General features: G+C 36.4%; 1 protein-coding gene across 1 annotated transcript; it reads left to right on the top strand.

Annotated features, from left to right (window-relative positions):
• The first annotated feature begins 2,626 nt into the window (after positions 1 to 2,626).
• On the top strand, positions 2,627 to 15,720 carry LOC131330772 (chlorophyll a-b binding protein 7, chloroplastic). The gene is made up of 6 exons (XM_058364495.1): positions 2,627 to 2,883; positions 3,023 to 3,189; positions 4,338 to 4,484; positions 4,963 to 5,095; positions 6,173 to 6,265; positions 15,275 to 15,720. The coding sequence occupies exons 1-6, from the start codon at positions 2,734 to 2,736 to the stop codon at positions 15,575 to 15,577; spliced, it is 993 nt and encodes a 330-aa protein (XP_058220478.1). The 5' UTR covers positions 2,627 to 2,733; the 3' UTR covers positions 15,578 to 15,720.
• Positions 15,721 to 22,140: the final 6,420 nt, after the last annotated feature.

The raw sequence follows: 22,140 nt of genomic DNA, 5'->3' as shown, positions 1-22,140 counted from the left end.
TAGAATTTTTCAAAATACACAATCTTCCCGGGGACAAAGGGTTTTCTTTTTTGATTTAGGCCCCGTTTCGCAACGGGAAAAAAATTATTATTTATTAAGAAGTCAATTTCAATCTTAAAATTTATGGATTTATTAAAATATAAAAATATGCAATATGGATCTTATTTGAAAAATCTCATCAAAATCTTTTATACGATGCAAAAAAATTAAAAATTTATTTTTAATTACATTATTTTTGAGTTTAAAAATGTGAAATAAACTATTTATTTTTTTAAATTTTTTTTGAAACGGAGCCTAAATGAAGGGTAATTCCTCAGACAAAGGGTTACTCATAATAAGTCATAAAGTACTCTGCGTAGCATCAATTTGTGTAAGTTTAGGGTCTGTAATGAAAAAACATGACCAAACGGCATTTTTAATGTTGAGTCAAATCCGAAGTTACATAATTTGAAGGCGTGAGCCGATGCAGGAGTGCACGCGTAAAAACGTCTTGAAATATATTTCAATCTACTAAAATTTGTGAGAACGATAATTGAGAACGCGAGCACGTAGCTTTTAAATAACAAAAGTGCTACACACACAACGGTTGTGTAAAACACAACACACAACCAATCTCTAGCCTTCCATGGCTGTAATGAATGGTCAGGATTCGCTCAAACTCTTCCTCATAAAAGTTAAACTTATCCATGGAAGAGTTTTTTTAAAATCTAGACCGTCCAAATACATCTGGACGGTCAGAATTACCCAACACAACCAACACAACGGTTGTGCAAGTAGCATTTTTGTTTAATTATGTGACTAAAGTCGAATCTCTCTTTTCCTTTATATGCTTTCGCTTTCGTATATTATGCTTCAATAAATTTATCAGTTAATTAGACTAATAAAGATATTGACAATCTTGAGCCAAGTTGACACTATTTATGATTGCTAAAACATCAACAACGAGGGATGTGATCCGACCAATAGAAAGGTAGAAACCCCAACTATGCCGATAAATAATATGTAATCACTGGAGCACTATTAAAAATGAGATAATGCAATTGCCAATGTTATATCGTAACATTAGCTCTGATGCATGAAGGAATGTGTAGCACTCTTGTTGTGGGAGTACAATGTCATAGAGTTGGTAAACGGATCAAGATATTAAGTTTTGAGCTTGTATTTGCTTGTTAAAAACTCATTCATAATTAATTTGTGTTACATAAAAAACAAGTTTTAATAGTATTTTAAAACTCATTAAAGTTTCAATCCGAGCTTGAACAAGCTTTTACTTTACTCGCTTGGCTTATGATGCTTTAAAATGATCGATATTGGCTCATTAAAAACCCATTTGAGATCGACTCATCTTCATAGTTGGCTCTAAGTTAAAGCATGAGCTACAGTGTTGTAAGGCCATCCACAGTGGTATAATCAAAAAAGGATAATCAAAAATTGACATATCAGCTTTTGGTTATTCATTTAAGAGGTTTCTAAGCTTAACATTGTTAAGCTTCACTATGGTCACTTCTAGTCCATAATCAAAATATGGGATCCACTATAATTTCACTCTCTATCTCTATCCCCCTCTATTTTCCGTCATTCACTTCCCTCAATTTACGTTTTTATGGGTTAAAATATATCGATTCCCTCTCTTAATTTTGGAAAAAAAAAATCGGTGACTTCTTTCCCTCTTATTATGATTTTTTTTTTTTTTTTGGGGGGGGGGGGGGAATTGAAACAGGAAAGAAGAGTGAAACACCTTAATCCAGCGACGATGAGTTGAATTGTCGATGATCGAGAGAGATGAGTTTCACTTTTGAAGGAAAAGAAAGAGAAATAGTTTGTGGATGAAGTGAAGAAGACATAGAATAGGCGAAGAAGCTTGGCTACATAAAATTTTTATTCTTTAATTTTATTTTTTTTACCAAAAAAAAAAGAATAGGCGAAGAAGAGAAAAAGAAAATACCAGTTGAAACACGTGTGTATACAAATTTTGGAACTAGTTAACTTACCACAAATTTTGATTATTGAAAAAGGTTGCTAGTTTTAGTTATTCAAAGCCTAAAATTTGATTATTTCTAAGGATGTTGCTAAGTTTGATTATACCATTGTGAGCGATCTTTTGCAACAACATTGTTAACTTTAAAAACAATTGGCATTTGATTATACCATTGTGGATGGCCTAAGTCTCTAAATATCTACAAATTTTAGAGACCCCTGTAACTTTGGTTCCTCTTGTAATAGGCTAACATAAAGGGCCCAATCTTTAATTTTTGCTTTAGACCTCTTAAAATAATGGTCAACACTGCACATCTTATAAAAAAGGAAAAATAATGGTTAAAGATGTGTTTTGATAATTAATATCTACCAATAACATTTTCAGCATTAACAGATTTTCTCAACTTGTTCTTGGCAGATATTAATTATCAAAACACGTTATGTGCCACAATTTACCCTATAAAACATCTATATTGAAATATATTTTTTGAGCTGGTAAGTTTTTCAAACCAATATTGGGCAACCATGGAACCTCGTGCTCTTCTCAATTGGCTCATTTATTACCTATCTTTCGTCGAGAGTTGAAGGAAAATACTGTATATCTAGAGTTGAAGGACGAAATAAATTTGAAGGGCTGAAAGTGAAATTTACCCTTTCGAACTGGTATGGAATTCTACTCAATTTCCTACTCTACACAGTGGCTTACAGAGACGACGTCCAATCGTTCATCATCATCAGCTACACACACGTATATATATGGCTCTGCTGCTTCACCAATCCTCAATATCGTCACCCATCGGCTTCGGCTTTCTATCGACAGTCGGTGGTCCGAAGTTACCGAATCTTTGCAAAACAAATTCCAGCACTGCTAAGCGCCACCGTGGCTGCAGAGCTTCATGGCAAGAGGTGTGGCCTAGGATTATGGGGATTAACCATTCCCTAGTTACAAAGTTTTTGCATTTGAATTGGTTACTGGGTTATTGATTATTCTCATGGATTTCATCTTCCTTTCCTTTTTTCTGAAATTTGGTTGTTATGTGTGAAGCTTGCGGGTGTTTTAGTATTCTCTGCCATTCCTTTCACTGCGGTGAAAGCCATCGCCAACAGTCCCCTGGGAGAGTTGCTTCAGAGGCGATTGGAGAAGGAAAAGAAGGCTGCCGTCCATAATTCTTCAAAGTTCAAGGCACTCGCTAAAATGGCAAGAAGAGTTAGGTAGCAGCTGGCGAGACAATCTGTTCACATTAAATACATTTTCATGTGTATTTTGTGTCTTGTTATCTGTTTTGCAAGTTTATTTCTTTTTAATTCTTTGTTTTGCAAGTTGGATAGTGGACGTTGGTTTGTTGAGAATTCACATCTATCGACGATTGGTGGCGAAAGTAGATTTTTTGAGTGTTTTGCTGTTTTCTCTACGAGGTTTTTCCTCAGCACGATTTACAGCTTTTGTGTGTGTGATAGGGCTCCTATAAATGCCTTGTATTGATATTTCAAACTGGACATGTAGTAGTGGATAAATGTTATGGGATTGTGGAAGATGGATTGATTAAAGGCCCCAAGCAACTGCCAACTTTCAAAAAGAAATGTGAGAATCAGCTCCAACTGAGAGGCAATAATGGAGGAGCCTGGGTTGAGCAGTTAAGCTTCCTCCTATTATGCGAACCGAGAAGTTGTATCGAATAAGTCTCTCTAATTATCAACCGACTCAGGTTTTAGCCTAGCCTGGAACCCGCTTCTTTTTCCTGTTACATATATTCACTGGAATAGTTGAAACTGGTTCTTCGTGTTAAAAGATGGAAAATGTGTATACTCCTTGCATACCATATGTCTCTATCAAGCACTTAAACCCTCTACAAGGATAAACAATTAACTTAACTTAGTGCTGTTAATCAAGCCCGTCACTGATGTCTCTGTTTAAGAACACATACCTAAACTGTATGGGCAAGACTTTTTATTATCCACAAGCTGGTTCTTTGAATAGGGGAAACTGTAGTATCTTTTGGGCCAATACCTTTCAGTTGATGTTAATCAAGTGCATAATAAGTCTTGACGCTTTTGGCTCTAAGCTTAGGTTTGCACAAAGAAACAGGTTGCGCATCATCTTCACCTTTCTCGAGGGAAGCTTGCTTGAAGATCATTTGGCATGAATCTTTCAGGTCTTCTTGCTTGGAAACTCATGGGTGATCATCACTCTTGAAACAAGGATTGGTTTTGGAACGAGAATTCTGAGTCTGAGCATTTGTGCTTGTTGGGGTTGTGTATTTGACTTGGTGTATCATGCACATCAGTACATAACCAATTAGTCAGCTTTATTACTTGGTGATTTGATACTGTTTTTTCACCGCGTTATCTGAACTTTGCAGTTTGTGGTATGGAGAGAAACGTCCTCGCTGGCTTGGTCCAATTCCATATGACTATCCTCCATATCTGACTGGAGAACTACCTGGGGACTATGGCTTTGACCTTGCAGGTTTGAGCAGGGATCCTATGGCTTTCCAGAAATACTTCAAGTATTCATCATTTCTTTCTCATTTTTCATTACTTGGCACAACTGTTTTTCTTTGCTTCTTAAGTTCAGGCTTCATTGTCGCTAGTTAACCTTTGGCCAATAGAGCCGATTGAAGGACATTGCCCTATATAATTCTGGCTAATGAATGCATTTTTTTTCTACCATTAAAGTTTGTAGTTAGAATCATATGGGTGACTTTACATCAGATGAGATAGTCAAGGGCTATTTATCGGTAGGATATCTGATACAATATGTTGTTGATGCGTTGCTTTAGGAAAAACTTGTTCTGGTGTTACCATGTATTACTTTCTTCTCAATCCTTGGATCAAGCAGTATTTATATGTTTATAACGTTGTAGCATGGTTTGGCTATGATACGGCTTTGTCGAGGGCGAATGATGTGATTATAGTTTCTAGGAACATCTTTTATCTAAATTGTAACTCCCAGCTGATCTGTTTACTCTCTTTTTTTTTTTGCAGCTTTGAAATACTACACGCTCGGTGGGCCATGCTGGGAGCGCTGGGTGCTTTAATTCCTGAACTATTAGACCTAGTAGGAGCCTTTCACTTTGTAGAACCAGTATGGTGGCGAGTTGGCTATTCAAAACTTAAGGTTTGTACCTTTCTTTCTCCTCCCTATTAATAATGATCATTAAAAAAATTCTTTTCAATGGATTTTCTATGTGTTCAATATTTTTCTGCTTCGTTAAAAACTTCAGTGCAAGTTGATGCACCAATTCTTTCACAGTTCTTCAAGCAAAGTAATATAATTGCTTCATCAAAGCTTGAAGTCATTTTTTTGAGGAAATTGAAACTAGCTCAAATGTGTTCTCTGGGTTGGCTTCTGAAAGAAAAGTCTTGTCTACAATCCCTTCTTAAACTATGGGCCATTTCCATGGCCATGGGTTTTGCGTAGTTACTTTCTAAGGATGAGAAAGGGCTATATTTGTGTGCTGACAGTACAGCCAACAAAGCCCAGATGAGTCTACTAAACAAATGTTACAGGCATCCCTACTCACCCTCATTTGGAGGCGTCACTGACACGTGGGAGGTTTCCATTTCCCAAGGGTCATTAGATGGCAGATATGTTTTGCTAATCTTATTAACGGTCAGGGCAATATTGAGATGATTGAATATAGATCCCAATGAGAAGCATACATTTATTTCTCCAACAAGCAGGGCTGGTCCTATATGTTTTGGGGCCCTAGGCAAATTCAAAATATGGGGCCCCCGTATACTTTTCATGAAACATTTCAAAAATATCGCTCTAAGTCATCTGAAAGTTAAACACAACGTTTTGAGCAAATCAAGTGTATAAGTTTTACTCAAAGATAATCTGAAGGACAAAGTATGGGTGTATTTTTATTTGAGAACTCATCCTTCATATATATGTATGTATGTATGAATATCGGCATCATATTTCAACCCAGCTCACTTTCTTGAGATAGAATAGCATGTTAAGTAGCAATCAGTTTGCATGTTACACTTTATGACTTCACAATTCTCTTAATTCCTCTTTGTAACTAGGGGACGATAACACTTTACATATAACAGTTATTAAGGCATCTCAAAATAAAAAACTCCTTGTATCATAGTATGACGTGGCTAAATACATGCATTGTCGTTTTGGTTTATGAGGCATATAGTAAGGAGTTCTTATGCTAACTTTCCTCTTCGAATGATTTACCAGGGTGACACGCTGGACTATCTTGGCATCCCTGGGCTCCACTTGGCTGGAAGTCAAGCAGTGCTAGTCATAGCTGTCTGCCAAGCCCTTCTCATGGTACGAACACAAATTTTATCGTTTGAATTATTTCCACACCAAATGTGAGTATGAAAACTATCGGCAACTGCCCCTCCATATGCATGCATCATGCTTGTCTGTGTACTTATGAGGTCGGTATGCCATTTTTATGCCATTTTTTGTAACTGATTATATTTTTCAAAAAAAACATTCCTTGATCCCTTTCCTAAAAGAGAGGTTCTTTTTTGAAGTCATTTGTTTCCGACATAATTAGAATAGCATCTGGGTTGATGAAGGAATAGTTCTGAGAGGTCTAATCCTGAGGAGTGAATTTTATTCTCCATGAAGCGAAGTAGCCATAACTGTGATTTCAGATTACTGCAAATCATCTGTGAACAAATTTTTAGGTATGCTACACTTTGGTGTTCCACATATGTGCATTACAATAATGACAATCTCATAAAGACAGGTATATCTATATATTAAGGACTTTTTTTGAATCTATAATCCTGAGGAGTGAATCTTATTCTCCATGAAGCGAAGTTGCCATAACTGTGATTTCAGATTACTGCAAATCATCTGTGAACAAATTTTTAGGTATGCTACACTTTGGTGTTCCACATATGCGCATTACAATAATGATAAATCTCATAAAGTCAAGTATATCTATATAATAAGGACTTTTTTTGAATCTATACATAAATCCCACGGCCTGCATCTATTTGGTGCTTAATTGATGGTTCGGATTGAGTAGCACTGTAGCACCTTTCACTCAAGGGCTGAGTTTACGATACAGAAGAAAGTAAGGCCAAGATCGATTTCACAGCCTCAACTTTTGCCGCCCATTGGACGTGAACTGCTACAAACCACTCTCCTACATCTCCTGTTGCGAATTCGATGGTCCATCTTAACTGTTTATGTTGGAACATTTCCAAAATATTTAATGGATATTAAATGTAAATATTGGTGAACGGTTTTAATCCAAGAGGCGTGACTATTCAGGTTAAATGAATAGGACGTGAACATTGGATTTAAGCACAAAATGTGTGTCTATTCAGGTTAAATGAATAGACATTACCAGACCAAAAGGTGTGACCATTGGGGTGGAATGAATAGACATGACTATTATACATAGACATGACTATTGCATTTAATCAAAGATGTGTAATCTTTGGCCAACGATCACGATCTATGCCTATAAAAGGCAAATGGTTATACCAATTGAAAGAGAGAGATAATTAGAACCATTCTGATTGTTGTTTCTCTTTAGAATTATCTCCTACGATTATACTTGAGGTGCTCGCAAAATCCAAAGGTATTCGGGTCTCTCTTCGTTTGTGCATAACGCAGTTAGACAATAGTTGGAGACTGGGCTTCAATTTATCTTGGAGGCAGCTTCGCTGTAACCCGGTGCACACCGAATTCTCTCGAATTGGTGGGGGCGAATATCGTCTTAATGACAGCGACATAGTAACGTGACTTGAAGCATCTCTGTCTATCTACTTTCATCGGCTACGACGACTTTTGCACCTACAATCTTAAGACGATATTCTTCGAAGATGAAAGTGGATTGATTACGTTATGGATCCTTAAGACGAAGACGGATAGTTGTGATCGGAGACTTCATCAAATGATGATGCTGTGAGTTTTATCAAGTTGCAACTAATAATATTATTTATTCCCAAGGAGAAAGGTACGCCAAAAAACTCATTTTGTCATGCCTTCAGACTATCGCTTTTGAAATGCAATCACGGCACGTTATCTTATGTTTGATTTGCAAGCGTGCATGTTTCGGAGAGTTGTCAAAGAAAATAATTTTGACATTGTGATTCTAATTCATCTTATAATCAAGAACTTGGCATTGTCGTTTCACTGACATGAAATCCGCGGGGCGTACATGTGAGCGTACGTGTGATGGGGGAGTCACACAGTTTCTTGTAAATGCTCGCAAAATGGTACATCGGATGATTCACTCGCTGCCGTTGATTGTGTTTGGACAGTCCACAATGGTGTTGGTCCATTTACCTATTCGGGTGAAACGAGTGGGTGTGGACCATTACAGCACTGGTTTGAATTAGTATATTGCATTATGCAATTTTAGTATGCATGGATGCATGTGTGTCAGGATGATTTAAGTGTGTTGTGTTTAAGTTTAGAGTATAATTTTTAGTTTGATTTGTCCTCTTATGCGGTCAATGTGTTTGTTTAGGTTGTGGTAGTATTTATGTTGTTGCTATTATTCTTTGAAGTGCTAAAATTAGTACATGATCAACCGGTTCATGTGAAACGCTGGCTTCGTTTCGCTATTTTACTAATTTTTGAATTGTTGCACCGTATGATTAAAACGTTTAGAAGTGCCGTTTGCTTCTTTCATACATTACTGCCTTGGTGATGCTTGGTAGAGTCCTTATTGTCTCTATAAGGAATCGACACCAGTACATTTAAGAATTGTTCTTGCTCATGTTTTTATTATTGCATATGAACTGCTATGCTTATGAAATGTTGCTTTTATGAGCACGGAAATAAGGTCTTATGGATAGTATCGGATATTTTTATAGCCAAGGTTTATGTGGCCTGTCGAAGGTGTGATACCTGACATGGTAATTGTGTCATGTGGTGTTTCGGTAACACGGAAATGTGTTATGTGGCTTTCAATGAGCAATGTTTGACGGCCTTGATCAAAGAACCATATAATCGTGTTAGGGAAAGTACAAGGTTATAGTACTGTTGGACACATGGTCGGTGGTTAACCAAATCGGTGGCCAATTAAATTATCTCTACTGTTTTGCTTTATGCAAATTGCTAGATATAGAGTATTCTGAAATCCTAGTTTTGGAAGCCATTTCCAAACTGAACATACCATCATAAGTTTGAAAATTTTATATGCATGTACTTTGCATAAGGTAATCAAAATGGTGAGTGTTGTGAATTCTTTATATGAATGAGTTTGTTTTTATGAGAAAATAAAACGGACAGGACTCTTCTCTTGCCCTTTACCAAAATACACTTTGATATATACATGTAAATATGTATATGTGGAGGTTAAGGATTTAACCAGGGGGTGTAGCCCAAAAGGTGTGGCTCTTGGCTTCAGACTAAATGGTGTGACCATTGGAAGATAACCAAGGGATGTGGTGTCTGGATTAAAATGAAGAGTCGTGATTATTCCAAGAAGTATGAAACGTGGTTTTCATTGGATGGTATGTTGTTAATGTGGCCTTTAGGTCACATGTTCTCCTATGTATATTGGGGAGTAAACAAAGATGTGGAATGGTGAATTTCTACTATCTTGATTAATTAGTTGTTCTAAACAACTATGTCCCACTAATGAGTTCTAAATAATTTATTTAGAAGAATTGGTTTATATGCTTGTAATTGGTATCCATCAGTTATAATTATTGGATACAAAGGCGCCTGATAATATAAGCATAGAAACCATAGATAAATAGTAAGTCTATTTTGGGTTGGTTTTATATGCTTGTAATTGGTATCCATCAGTTATAATTATTGGATACAAAGGCGCCTGATAATATAAGCATAGAAACCATAGATAAATAGTAAGTCTATTTTGGGTTGGTTGTCTATTTTGTCACGAATATACTTCTAAATAAATCACTTAAGAGAGGGTTGATAGTTATGATTGTAGTGGTTATCCAGACAAGTGAATCACGTCATAAACTATGGTGATATAGTTATGGAAAATATTGCTTTCAATGAATTAAAGTGATGATTTTACGATGAGATAGGGGTGACATGGTATTTTGTCACGAATATACTTCTAAATAAATCACTTAAGAGAGGGTTGATAGTTATGATTGTAGTGGTTATCCGGACAAGTGAATCACGTCATAAACTATGGTGATATAGTTATGGAAAATATTGCTTTCAAGGCAATGGTTTTATTTATTCTTGCAGGGGGGTTGATGTGGCAAACATCAAAAGGGATGGGGTTTTTAGCCCAATTAGTTTAATCACTCCTGGTGGAAACTCGACTCAACGTTGAGCCATACCTCAAGTCTTGAGTTCAATGAGCAAAGTATAGCAAAGTACACCATATGTCATGATTGTAAGCACTTAATTTTTAAATTGATCCATCCCAAGGTAAAGTACTTGGTACCTGTAATGTTGAAAAACAAGAGGACGAACTACTTAGTTCTTAATAGGATTTTTGTGTTGTAATTACAGGAACACTGACAAAATCCTACCTATATGAGTGTGGAAGTGGTGCCGCTTCCTATAGGCCTCAGGGGCTTTTGACTTTAGAGCACTCATGAAACCAAAGTATAGACCCAAGGCCATTCACGGGTCGGCTTTTATGAATTACCTAAGGAGAAGAAAATTTTGTGTGTGAGATGTGTCCGGTTAGTCAACAAGGATTGCTAGTTCAAAGACAAGTCTACTATGCTCTTCCGACTAACTTTGATATGTCTTCACTAAGTGAATGGTTCAAATCGTAAGATACCTTCATTTATGCACAAGATTTTCCGAGCTTAAACAAGTTCTATTTTCAATATTTTGAAAATGGTGGGGGATTGTTCGAACATTTCCAAAATATTTAATGGATATTAAATGTAAATATTGGTGAACGGTTTTAATCCAAGAGGCGTGACTATTCAGGTTAAATGAATAGACGTGAACATTGGATTTAAGCACAAAAGGTGTGTCTATTCAGGTTAAATGAATAGACATTACCAGACCAAAAGGTGTGACCATTGGGGTGGAATAAATAGATTGACTATTATAAATAGACATGACTATTGCATTTAATCAAAGAGGTTTACTCTTTGGCCAACGATCACGATCTATGCCTATAAAAGGCAAATGGTTCTACCAATTGAAAGAGAGAGATAATTAGAACCATTCTGATTGTTGTTTCTCTTTAGAATTATATCCTACGATTATACTTGAGGGGCTCACAGAATCCAAAGGTATTCGGGTCTCTCTTCGTTTGTGCATAACGCAGTTAGACAACAGTTGGAGACTGGGCTTCAATTTATCTTGAAGGCGGCTTCGCTGTAACCCGGTGCACACCGAATTCTCTCGAATTGGTGGGGGCGAATATCGTCTTAAGGACAGCGAAATAGTAACATGACTTAAAGCATCTCTGTCTATCCACTTTCATCGGCTACGACGACTTTTGCACCTACAATTTATAATATCACTCCGCAACTGCTAAGCATATCTTATGATCTTCTCTTACTCTCCCTCCCTCTTTCAATCACAACCGCTACTCTCTCTTTCTCTTTCTCATGGATAAGCAATCTTTCTCTTTCCCTTGGACACCGCTAAGAACCATAGAGTGAATTTCCTGTACCCGCCGTTAAGCGGATTTTAGTGAAGAGAAATGCTGGGAGGCAGTGGTGGAGGTTGTCGAGTTGTGGCGGCACGTTTTCGGATTTCTAAAAGGCTTCAAATTTTAGAGTTTCCAATGTAACAACCATTATCACAGGGAGATTGTTACCGATAAAAAGGTCCAGACTCAGATCCAGACACTTTACGACAGTGCTAGCGACAGGCGAAGAGTTTCGGAAGGTTACTGGAAAGGGTGGAGACAAAATACTACTCCTACAGGGGATGAGGTTGCTTAACCGCTGAATCGGTTGAGGGCTCATCTTGAGTGGTTTTATGGTAAGTGGGTTTCTTCCATTTGTTTTTTTTAATCTCTGTTTCTTCCATTGTTGAAATTCATCCTTTGATTCTGAGTCGCAGTGCTTGGAGAAACCTTGTTTAGCGTATCAAATATGGGAGAACATTTTTTTCTTAGTTGAATTCTATTAGTGGATGATAGTCAATTTTACGGGCAAAGAACATTTGCTTGATTCTTTATTCCATGTTATTGTATCGTCAGTTACATACACTTTTTCCCCTTCCATACAATTTGTTCTTAGTGGTTGGTGATTTACAGGAAAACACCAATTCTACTTAGGGTTCTTAACATATCAATCACTGTAATTAGAGAATGTCTCATAGATGAGTTACTTTGGAAGTTCTGAGTTGAAAGTGGTGGAGTATGCCCCATTTTACTGTGGTATTTTCCTACTGATTTTCAAAGTAGGAAAAAGTTCAGACTTAATTTATGAAAAATATAGCTCATTGGCCAAATTACAAGGTAATCAAAGGATAAAGCCATTTAGGGCCTCTTTGTTTGACAAGATTAAGAGTGAAAGATATATGTAATCTCATAGGATGTATAAGCAATATCATTGATTGAGTTAATTTTGTTCAAGGTATCCACATTTTTTATCATTGATTGAGGCCAAACCACTGTGATGTCACGGCAAAGAGAGTTGAGTTATGATTGTTTAATATGCATCAATTTTGGTTGACTTCCTTTTTTTTGGGTAATTGATCCATTTTATAACCAACCTACACAAAAACAAAGGGTACAGACCCAAACAACTCAAAAACCTATACAAAGAAGATAAGCCTCAATTAACTATCCGAACAAGAGAAAACTAATGGATAGCATTTCCAAGAACTCTGTTAGAGATATTCCATTGGCAGCAAAGCCTTTGGTTCTCAAGAGACTTGGGGAAAAGCTTCCAAGTACAGACTCAAAGTCTAATATTATCAGTAATGCTAGCTAGAACTTCATCAGAGCTCCTATGTCTTCCTCCAGATACTCTGGAATTCCTCTTGCTCCAGATATGATAAACTCCTGCAGCCAAGGCTAATTTAAACCGCACTGATATGAAGCTCTTACCTTTGCAGAATCCAACTGCCGAGATAATTTCTGTATCCCAAGCCTCTGCCCTTCTTTGAATCTGGAATCTGTGCAAGGTTGTTTCCCATATGCTTCTTGAATAAGCACAATCAAAAAACAAGTGTGCCAAGGATTCAGCATGTTGGGAACAAAGGACACAAGTAGGGTCAACCTCCATGCCCCATCTTCTTACCCTGACCTTGGTTGCCAATCTATTTAAACAGACTAACCACAAAATAAAGGCCCACTTAGACACATTGTTAGAAAACCAGACTTATTTTTGTTCCTATATTGTGTTGGAACTTTTACATTCTAGGGGTGCACCTTTTGCGAGTAAAAAGATACATAAGTCATATTTTTCTATACTTATTTTAAACATGAGTGACACTACCTTTATTTAATTCTTTCCCTTTCCAGTTAGGAGGAGTGACCTGTAATGTTGTGTTCTGAAATTAGCATACAGGGGCTATGCTATCAAAACATACCCTTTTGACCATATAAGTGTTCTACACCATTGTGAATGGACTTTGATTAAAAGCATTGAGTTCTTTTGGAAATTTTGGTAAATTATTTGTTGTTAAAGTAAGTAGTATCTGATTTCACATTGATTGATATTGGAAAGTGATTTTAAATGGCATAGATGTTCAATATGGGAGATGATGAACATGGGAACAAGTTTTTAGTTGAGGATGAATTGCGTTCGGAGATGACTTTCGGCACAGGCATTTACTATGTCCTCCTATTGATAGTCATTTCATATCCTTTCTGTTTGTGCATTCTATTTGCCCCAAAATAGATTTCCAATTTCATTTTGTACTCGCACTTAGCTGCATTGAATACTGAAGTCTCTGATAGGGACCTGAGGGGGAATTTGGACTTAAGGTAGTTTCATGATGAATGGGGCTTTGAATGTGTTTTTGTGGATTAGAGGACGAAGATAGATTGAGTTTGATTGGTACCAACATTTTTATTTGTGGCTACTGTAATACTCCGCATGATTTCTTTTTTTCTAGCAGTTTATTTTTTTGAATCCTAGATTAGTTGAGTGGTCAACAATGGGTAATTGGTATTGCTTATGATCAAATCATGTGGATGCCTAATGGCACAGGCAACTTACTCACCATGCTAAGGACACTAGCTGTATTCAATACTTAGCAGCAGATCTCCCCTTATTTTGGGAAAGCTGGTGGCTGCGTGTGAATTCTGTCGAGACAAGGGGCAGCCTGGTTCAACATTGTTGTTTAATTTGATCAGGTCGAGGTGGTTTTCGTTTACCAGCACCTAGGTGGTCTAAGTTCTTATGACCGAGTCTTTTCTGGCCCCTGTGAACATCATTTCTTAATGTATTGAAGTTCTTTGGGTCGTGCTTTTAGGCATGGGCATGCGCTCTACGTAGTACGTATACATCATTCACCGTACTTGTATGGATTTCGCGCCAAACCACTAGTTGTGCACACCCATTTTCTTTTCGTGCAACCAAAAGAATAAGAGAGGTATCTTCTTTCTTCTTCTTCCTTCTCTCTATGATGTTTGGTGCTGGAGGGTCCTTGAGCACCACGTGGCTGTGCTCCGAGAGCACTGAATAATTTGACCCGTTTGACATACTCTCTACTCGTGCAAACTTCGTGACCCAAAATAAATTGTCATTTCATTTTGTGGTCACACTGTGGTAATAATACTCAAAACAATATTGAATTCCAATGTTCGAGCCGTGCTTTCAAGTCTAACTTGTGCCAGTGAAGGAATTTGATCTCTATGTCGTTCAAGCATAAAGGAACCTGGTTTAGTGCAAATGTCAGGCGCTAGGGAAAGGACGTTATATTGGAAAAAAAACGATTTCCTGATTCACAAAAGAGCTGAAGATACAGTTTCTCTCTTTTAAGTGTAGTGTAAGATGTTTGGATTCAGTAACTCCAAAGAATTTATCCGGGAATCACAATTTTCTGTCTGTCGTGCGGTGTTCGAATAGTACATAATGGAAGCTTAAAAGGCAACACTTTCGTTGACATATGTTGTTCTAGCAAATGGTGAAGACATGGTCCTGCCCACCATCATCCACTTCCCTCAAGTCTAAGTTCTCTATATTTTGCAGGAAAACAGAATAACAGATACAGAGAGAAGACTGATTTTGTGATTTCTTATCGATTGCTTTATGTGCATTAGCATGGTGAGACTGGGGCAATCCCGTTCCCTCTGCCAAATGATGAAGAGATCATAGTCAGAAGGCATGGAATTAAGATAGTCTGTAAAATAGTGTATAGCGATCGGGATTTATACAAACAAGGTCATTTTGTGCTTGGCTTTGTCATTTCTGTTTATGAGACCCACTTATTACTTGTGCATAGGTTGGACCAGAATATGCAAGATATTGTGGCATTGAGGCGCTGGAACCGTTGGGAATTTACTTGCCTGGGGATGTCAATTATCCCGGAGGTGCACTTTTCGATCCCTTGAATCTAGCTAAAGACCCAGTAGCTTTTGAGGAACTGAAGGTGAAAGAGATTAAAAACGGCCGGTTGGCCATGGTTGCATGGTTAGGATTTTTTGCACAAGCTGGTCTAACAGGTAAAGGCCCAATACAAAACCTTCTTGAACACATCTCTGATCCTTTCCACAATAACCTTCTATCCTCTCTCAAATTCATTTGAATTGTTTCTTCTGTATGTAAATTTGTACTATTACTCATGTTAATCCATGTTAAAAACGCTCATCACCTGTAATTGGACCCTTCCATTCCCTGTGTTACGTGGAATTCAATTCCTGGTTTGGTAGGGAGCCTTACTTCTGCTTATAATTGGGTACCGTAGCTCTTAGTGACCTTGGAACTTCGACGGTCTCTCTATCTATCTATCTATCTATCTATCTCTCTCTCTCTCTCTCTCTCTCTCTCTTAGTGATTGTTTGCTTAGTTCCATTCTCAAATTCTGAGTTTATCCGGTTAGAGGGTGCTTAAGTGGGGAATCAGTAGGCTTAAGCTGCTTAACTAGTTAAGCATGTGTTTAAGTTTGAATTTGAGGACAATAAAACTGGATAGTATATGCGTGTTAGTTATCTTTGATATGTTGCTTATATCTTGGGCCAAATTTGTTTCCTGAGGTGCTTTTGGTCTGATCTGTCATCAGTGGCGGTTATTCGGCCTTTTTAATCAATCTTAGTATGACTCTTGTTGGGGAATTATGGGCTTGTTGTACTTACTAAACGTAGTGTTAATTTTTTTTTTTCTAATAAAAGAAGACATTAGTCGTTTGGGGATAGTGGCGTGTTTAGGATAAACCATTCACCATATTGATTTCAGGCATTTGAAATGTCTAATTGCTTTTGCCATAGATTGTTTTGTTCATCACATAACAAGTTTTAGCTAGTCCCCCATTGATTGTCCACTCACTCAATAAACTTATAAGTTACTAAAAGTTATACTAACTGCTTAATACTACTACTCTATCTTTAATACTACTACTCTATCTTTGGTTCTGTTTTTATCAAATTATATACTCTTGTCATTGAAGCCTTCCATTGGAGATAAACCTCCATCAAAAAATGGAAAAAAAGAATAAAGGAACCGCCAACAAAACCGGGGGGGTGGGGGGAGGGGATGGGGATTTGAGAGGGGCAAGGTAAGTGGAAGACTGGAAATAGGGCTGCAAACGAGCCGAGCCGAGCCGAGTTTTAGAGTGTTCGAGCTCGGCTCGGCAAAAATTTGGTTGGAGCTCGAGCTCGTGACGAGCTGCAGAACTCGAGCTCAAGCTCGGCTCGATAGGTATTTACGGAGCTCGAGCTCGGCTCGTTTATGAAACAAATATATATAAATATATATATAAATAAATATAAATATGTAAAAAAATATATATATAAATAAATATAAATATGTAAATATATATATATATAAATATATAAATATATATATAAATATATTATATAATCGAGCTCGCGAGCCAATTCGAGCCGAGTTTCGACTAGCTCGAGCTCGGCTCGTTTTTGTCTTGAACCGAGCCGAGCCGAGCCGTTATCGAGCCGAGCTCCGAGCCGCTCGCGAGTTGCTCGGATCGTTTGCAGCCCTAACTGGAAAGGGTCGTCCGTTGGATGTAAGCAGATTGGTGGAGCATGATGACCCACCCATTGCTTAGGAGTAATTAAGGTGTTATTTCGCTTTCTTTTTAAATTTTTTTTAAAAAGAAGCTAATTTTAAATTTAAATATAATGAAAATGAAAAATAATTTTTTAATTTTTTTTACACCGTTTAAAAGACCTCAATGAGATATATTAAACAAGATCCATATTGATAGAAATATTATCAGCATAAATACATAATTTTTGAACTTGAAATTATCTTTTTTTTTTAAAAGTTCTTTTTAAAAAAAACTGGAACGGAGACTCCTAGTACTGGACGGATCATGGATGGGACTGCCCATTTACTTTCTCGGAGGGAGGACATGGATTTCAATTTTGTACTGCCCCTGCCCCTGTGACATCAATAATGGAGTACTCCTTTGTGATTCTCTATTTTCTAATACTGTACTAGGAGTATACAGCTGGCCTTGTACCTTTCCTCTAGGTTGTATGACACAAATTACTAGTAATCCTAGTACTTCCTCCGTTTCATAATATTTGTTCGGTCCGCAAAACGAAAATTATAAAATAATGTATTTCTTTCAAGAAAAAATTTAAATTTTTTTCATAAGTTAAAAGAACTCGTCAAGATCTAGTAAATTATTGAATTTTTTTTCAACTTTTCTTATAAAAATTGTACTCCCTCCGTCCCTAAATAAGTGTCCAGCGCGCAAAATTAGGCCTTCAAAAAGATGCATTTGTTTCGTTAAAAAAATTAATTTTTTTTCACAAATCAATAGATAGCAATGAGTTCTATTAGATTGTGAAAAAAAATTAACATTTTTAATAGAAAATATGCATGTTTTGTAAAGCTTAGTTTTGCGCGCCGTGTAACGCCCCGATTTTTCAAGGAATTTTGGAAGCATTAACCCAAAAATACACTAAATTTTACAAACTATTAGACCCCTGTTTATCCTTATACAAAAATTACAATTTCAAAATAATACAAAAATCTATGTACATTTATTTAACAAAAGTAACTCCAGAGCGACTCTAGTTTTGACACGAAATTCCAAGCAATGTTGGCCCAGACTCCGTTTCAGGGGTCCCACCTGTATCAACTGCTCCACTGTGGAATCCTGCACACTCTGGCAAATTGAACGCCGAAGCAAACGATTTGCCAGGATACAAACGTATCCTGAGTGATAATTCACTAAGTAGAAATCCTAAAACCCAATACCACAATATGCAGATCAACAGTATAATAATTCATAATACACCGAAGGTACAAAATAATAACACATCGTCTTTCTTTTTTACTATCCATCATCTTACATGTAATCTAAGGATTCTCTCCGCGAGATCCTTTCCTCCCACATCCACTAACTACAATCGTCTCATGGGTCCACCATTCCTCTTGCTTGTCCTGCACCAGGGTCCTAGGTGAGCGCATCTAAGTTATGTACCGAGTATGTTCTCACTTAAGACCATAACAGGAGGATCGAGTCATCCCATGACGTATCGTACATTAGGGTCGGACATCCACTACCCCACGCTAACTATAACCGTCTCATGGAACCCATTCTCTTCCTCAAAGAGAAACTTTCCATGACGTATCATACATTAACGTCTCACTAACTATAATCGTCTCATGGGACCCATTCTCTTCCTCGAAGAGAAACTTCCCATGACGTATCATACATTAGCGTCACAACACCGGGCCCCTCAGGTAACCCATTTCAACACAGGGCCCCATAGGTTACCCTTGCCATCACCATGGCTCAAATCACAATCCACACAATCACACTTCCAACACTTTATCAATTTCCATTTACTTAACATCGTCTACATGAGTCACTACTCGTAACCACCCAGGGAACCTATTTGTCCAATCTACAGCCACAACAAAATATCACACGGTTCAACATTTCAACTAAAAGTACTAACAACACATAACCATGCGATAAAATTAATCATGTCATAGAATTTATCATGCGAGTAATAAAATAATATTCAGTCAAACAATTAATTACTACACTTAAAATTAAGTCTATTTCTCTCATTTAGAAATTTTATAAAACATTTCTACTATTTAAACATTTTCTTTAACTCTCATATTATTTATAGATTTTACAACTAATTTTTTATTGGAAAATACTTATTGCTAAATTTAGTATTTACTAACTATATTAAATATTAATATGAGATTTTCATAACAACAAAATTATGTGAGGCTATTCTAGTCAATATTTATTAGAATTAAAGATTAACTAATAGATAATCTAAAATATTTCTTGTTTACAATCTAAATAAATTTTTACTAATAAAATATTCTTGTGAATATTTCATAAACATTTATTTACCCCAATAATTTATTAAGCACGTAAACGTCCATTCAAATACAAATCAACAATGCAACATCAATAATAATTTCACAATCAAACACTTGTTAAACGATCATAAATTTTCACAGGGTATAACACTAATCATTCCAGAACAACCGGACTACATTTTAATATAAACAGGACTAAAAATAAATTAACAATTTAACAGCAGATCATCATCTTCAATAAACTTTAAATCTAAGTAACTCAATTAAAATGCAGATAAAGGTTTCGGGTTTCCGGAAAACTACCTCAAACGCGATTCTAAGTTCGGATAAGTGTTGTACGGTGTCCGTAGATCGCTGTGGTGGTTTTGAAATCTCGAGGCAGCGTCCGGCGGCACTCTGATAGGGCCCGCAGCAGCGGTATGCCCACGAAACTCACGGCATGCACACACCTACGGTCACAACTCTCTCTCTCTCTCTCTGTTCTAGACTCAACAATAGAATTGGGAGTGAAATAATCTACTGGTGTTCAATTTTCGGATTATGTGGGTATGTATAATGAGAGGGAATAAGATAGTAAGAAGGTGAGAGGATAAGTGTAAAAGTGGTGGAATGAGGAAGGAGAGTGATACTGATAACGATAAAAAGATAGAGGACAAGTGCCACATTTGGGGGGTTTTCAATTCTAATGTATGTGGACGCATGTATGTACATGGTAAGAATGTATCTGGACGCTTTTATGTATAGGATGAGAGATAGAGAAGTGGAGAGTTAGTTTGAATAGAGTTCTACTTATGGTTTAGATAGGAAAGATAAGAGATGAATATGAATCACTGATTCCCTGTATATCTAAAGTTTAAATACATATCTTATACAATAATGCAAATAATATCAATTGTACACATAATAATAATGCAAATAATATCAATTGTACACATAATAATATATTTAAATTATTCAATCTAATTGCCTTTCAAAAAAAAAAAAATTATTCAATCTAATTAATTATTGAATTAGGAATTTAACAATATAAATTTGTATTAAAAAAAATTAGGTCAAAAATCCGGGTCGTTACACGCCGGACACTTATTTAGGGACGGAGGGAGTATTATTTTTACGTCTCCATTTTGTGGACCGGATAAATATTATAGGACGGAAGGAGTAGTATTTGTTAGGTTGTTGGAGGGTTTTTTTTTTATTTTTATATCCTCTAGGTTGTTGGAGTATGGCTTTACATGATTTGATAATTTGTTAGTTTGGTTGATTGTTGAAGGAAGGATATATTGGAATAAAACGGAATTGATCACAGCATATTCACCTTCTAGTACAGTAATAGCTACTGTACTGCCTGCTCACACAGTAGCCCAAGTAGTTGGATACATGTATTCTTCAGTTCATCTAGTTTTAGGTTCGGTTATTCTAACTCCAATTAATACGCAAACACTTCTTACCTTTTCTCAAGAAACAAAAACTGTTATTGGCCATCCATTTTCTTGTTAGTGCCAACCGAGCAAGCAATAAGGTAGCTCTCTCATATATCTCCCCATGCCAAAATATACTGGTAGAAATAATGTATCAATGAATCAAAAGGGAAGGGATATGCTAGACGAAATACATAAACTGAGTCAACTACTGTATCCACCCTTTTTTGTTACTACTCCTATGTGGAAATACTCTTCATTAGTCTACTTTAGCGCGACTAAATTTATCATCCTATATACTACTCTCTCTGTCCCTTTTTTTGTGTCCAGTATTTTATTTTGAGTTGTCCTTTAATAAGTGTCCATTTTGTAAAGTTAGAGGGGTAAAAGTTGGTGCATTATCTATTTTGTCCCTAAAAGTAGATTTCATTTTGAAAAGTTAGTGAATAAAAGTGTAATGATGATGGGTAAGTAGGAAAAGTGAAGGAAAAAGTTGATGTGAAAAGTGTAATGATGATGTCTTTTTAATAAGTTAGAGTTACGAAGCAGGACACTTAAAAAGGGACGGAGGGAGTACTAACATAGTACGTAGTAAAAGAGAGTTCACATTGTTTGTTTGCCATTTTAGTTTTGTTTTTGTTTTGTTTTTTAATCATTACCCTACTTCTTTTTTCAATCATTACTCTATTTTTTCAATTATTACTTTCCCATCTCTCTCAAATCATTACCCCTATCTTCAATTATTACTCTATTTCTCTTTCCACCAACTACCAAAACTAAACTAAACTACACTCTCAACCAAACACAACCGAGTATTTATTTTCCCTGATGTCACACTTTAACCATGTGAAACGCGCTTCTAACATTATTTTATACATAAATCAACAGTAAAATCCACCCAAAGGAAAGGAGTGAGAGAAGGGAAAAAAGTTACTCCTACGTGGAGGTGTTTGGGAGCCAACTTTTTGGCTTTTCGTTTTTCACTTTTTGGCTTTTTGGCTTTTGAGATTATGACCAAAATGTATTTTGTATTTGGTAGAGTGTTTGGACGATATGTGCAGAATGCATTTTGCAGTAGGAGTAGTGTTTGGAAGATATGGCATGAAAATGAATAATGGATTGGTTTTTTACTATGTTGCCCCCGGTTATTAATAATGGTATATAATGTATATAAATAATGTTTGGGCTCAATTTAAGTAATACTAACTGCGTTCTTATAAACTTATTTGTCCACAACTTATTTCAGTATTTCTTACTTTTTGTTTAGCTTTTCATTATGATTTTTAAAATTAATCATTAATCAAAAAAGTATAAAAAAATAGACCAATGTTTTATTTTTATTTTTATATAAGACGACGCTTTAAAAAAAACATAAGAGTTGAATACTTTTTTTGCCTCTCTGTGGACTCTTTTT

Source organism: Rhododendron vialii, chromosome 6a (assembly GCF_030253575.1).
Source record: "Rhododendron vialii isolate Sample 1 chromosome 6a, ASM3025357v1".
In the NCBI taxonomy this organism is placed as follows: Eukaryota; Viridiplantae; Streptophyta; class Magnoliopsida; order Ericales; family Ericaceae; genus Rhododendron; species Rhododendron vialii.
Note: the sequence above shows the minus strand (reverse complement) of the source record. Positions and strands in the feature narration are given on the sequence as shown.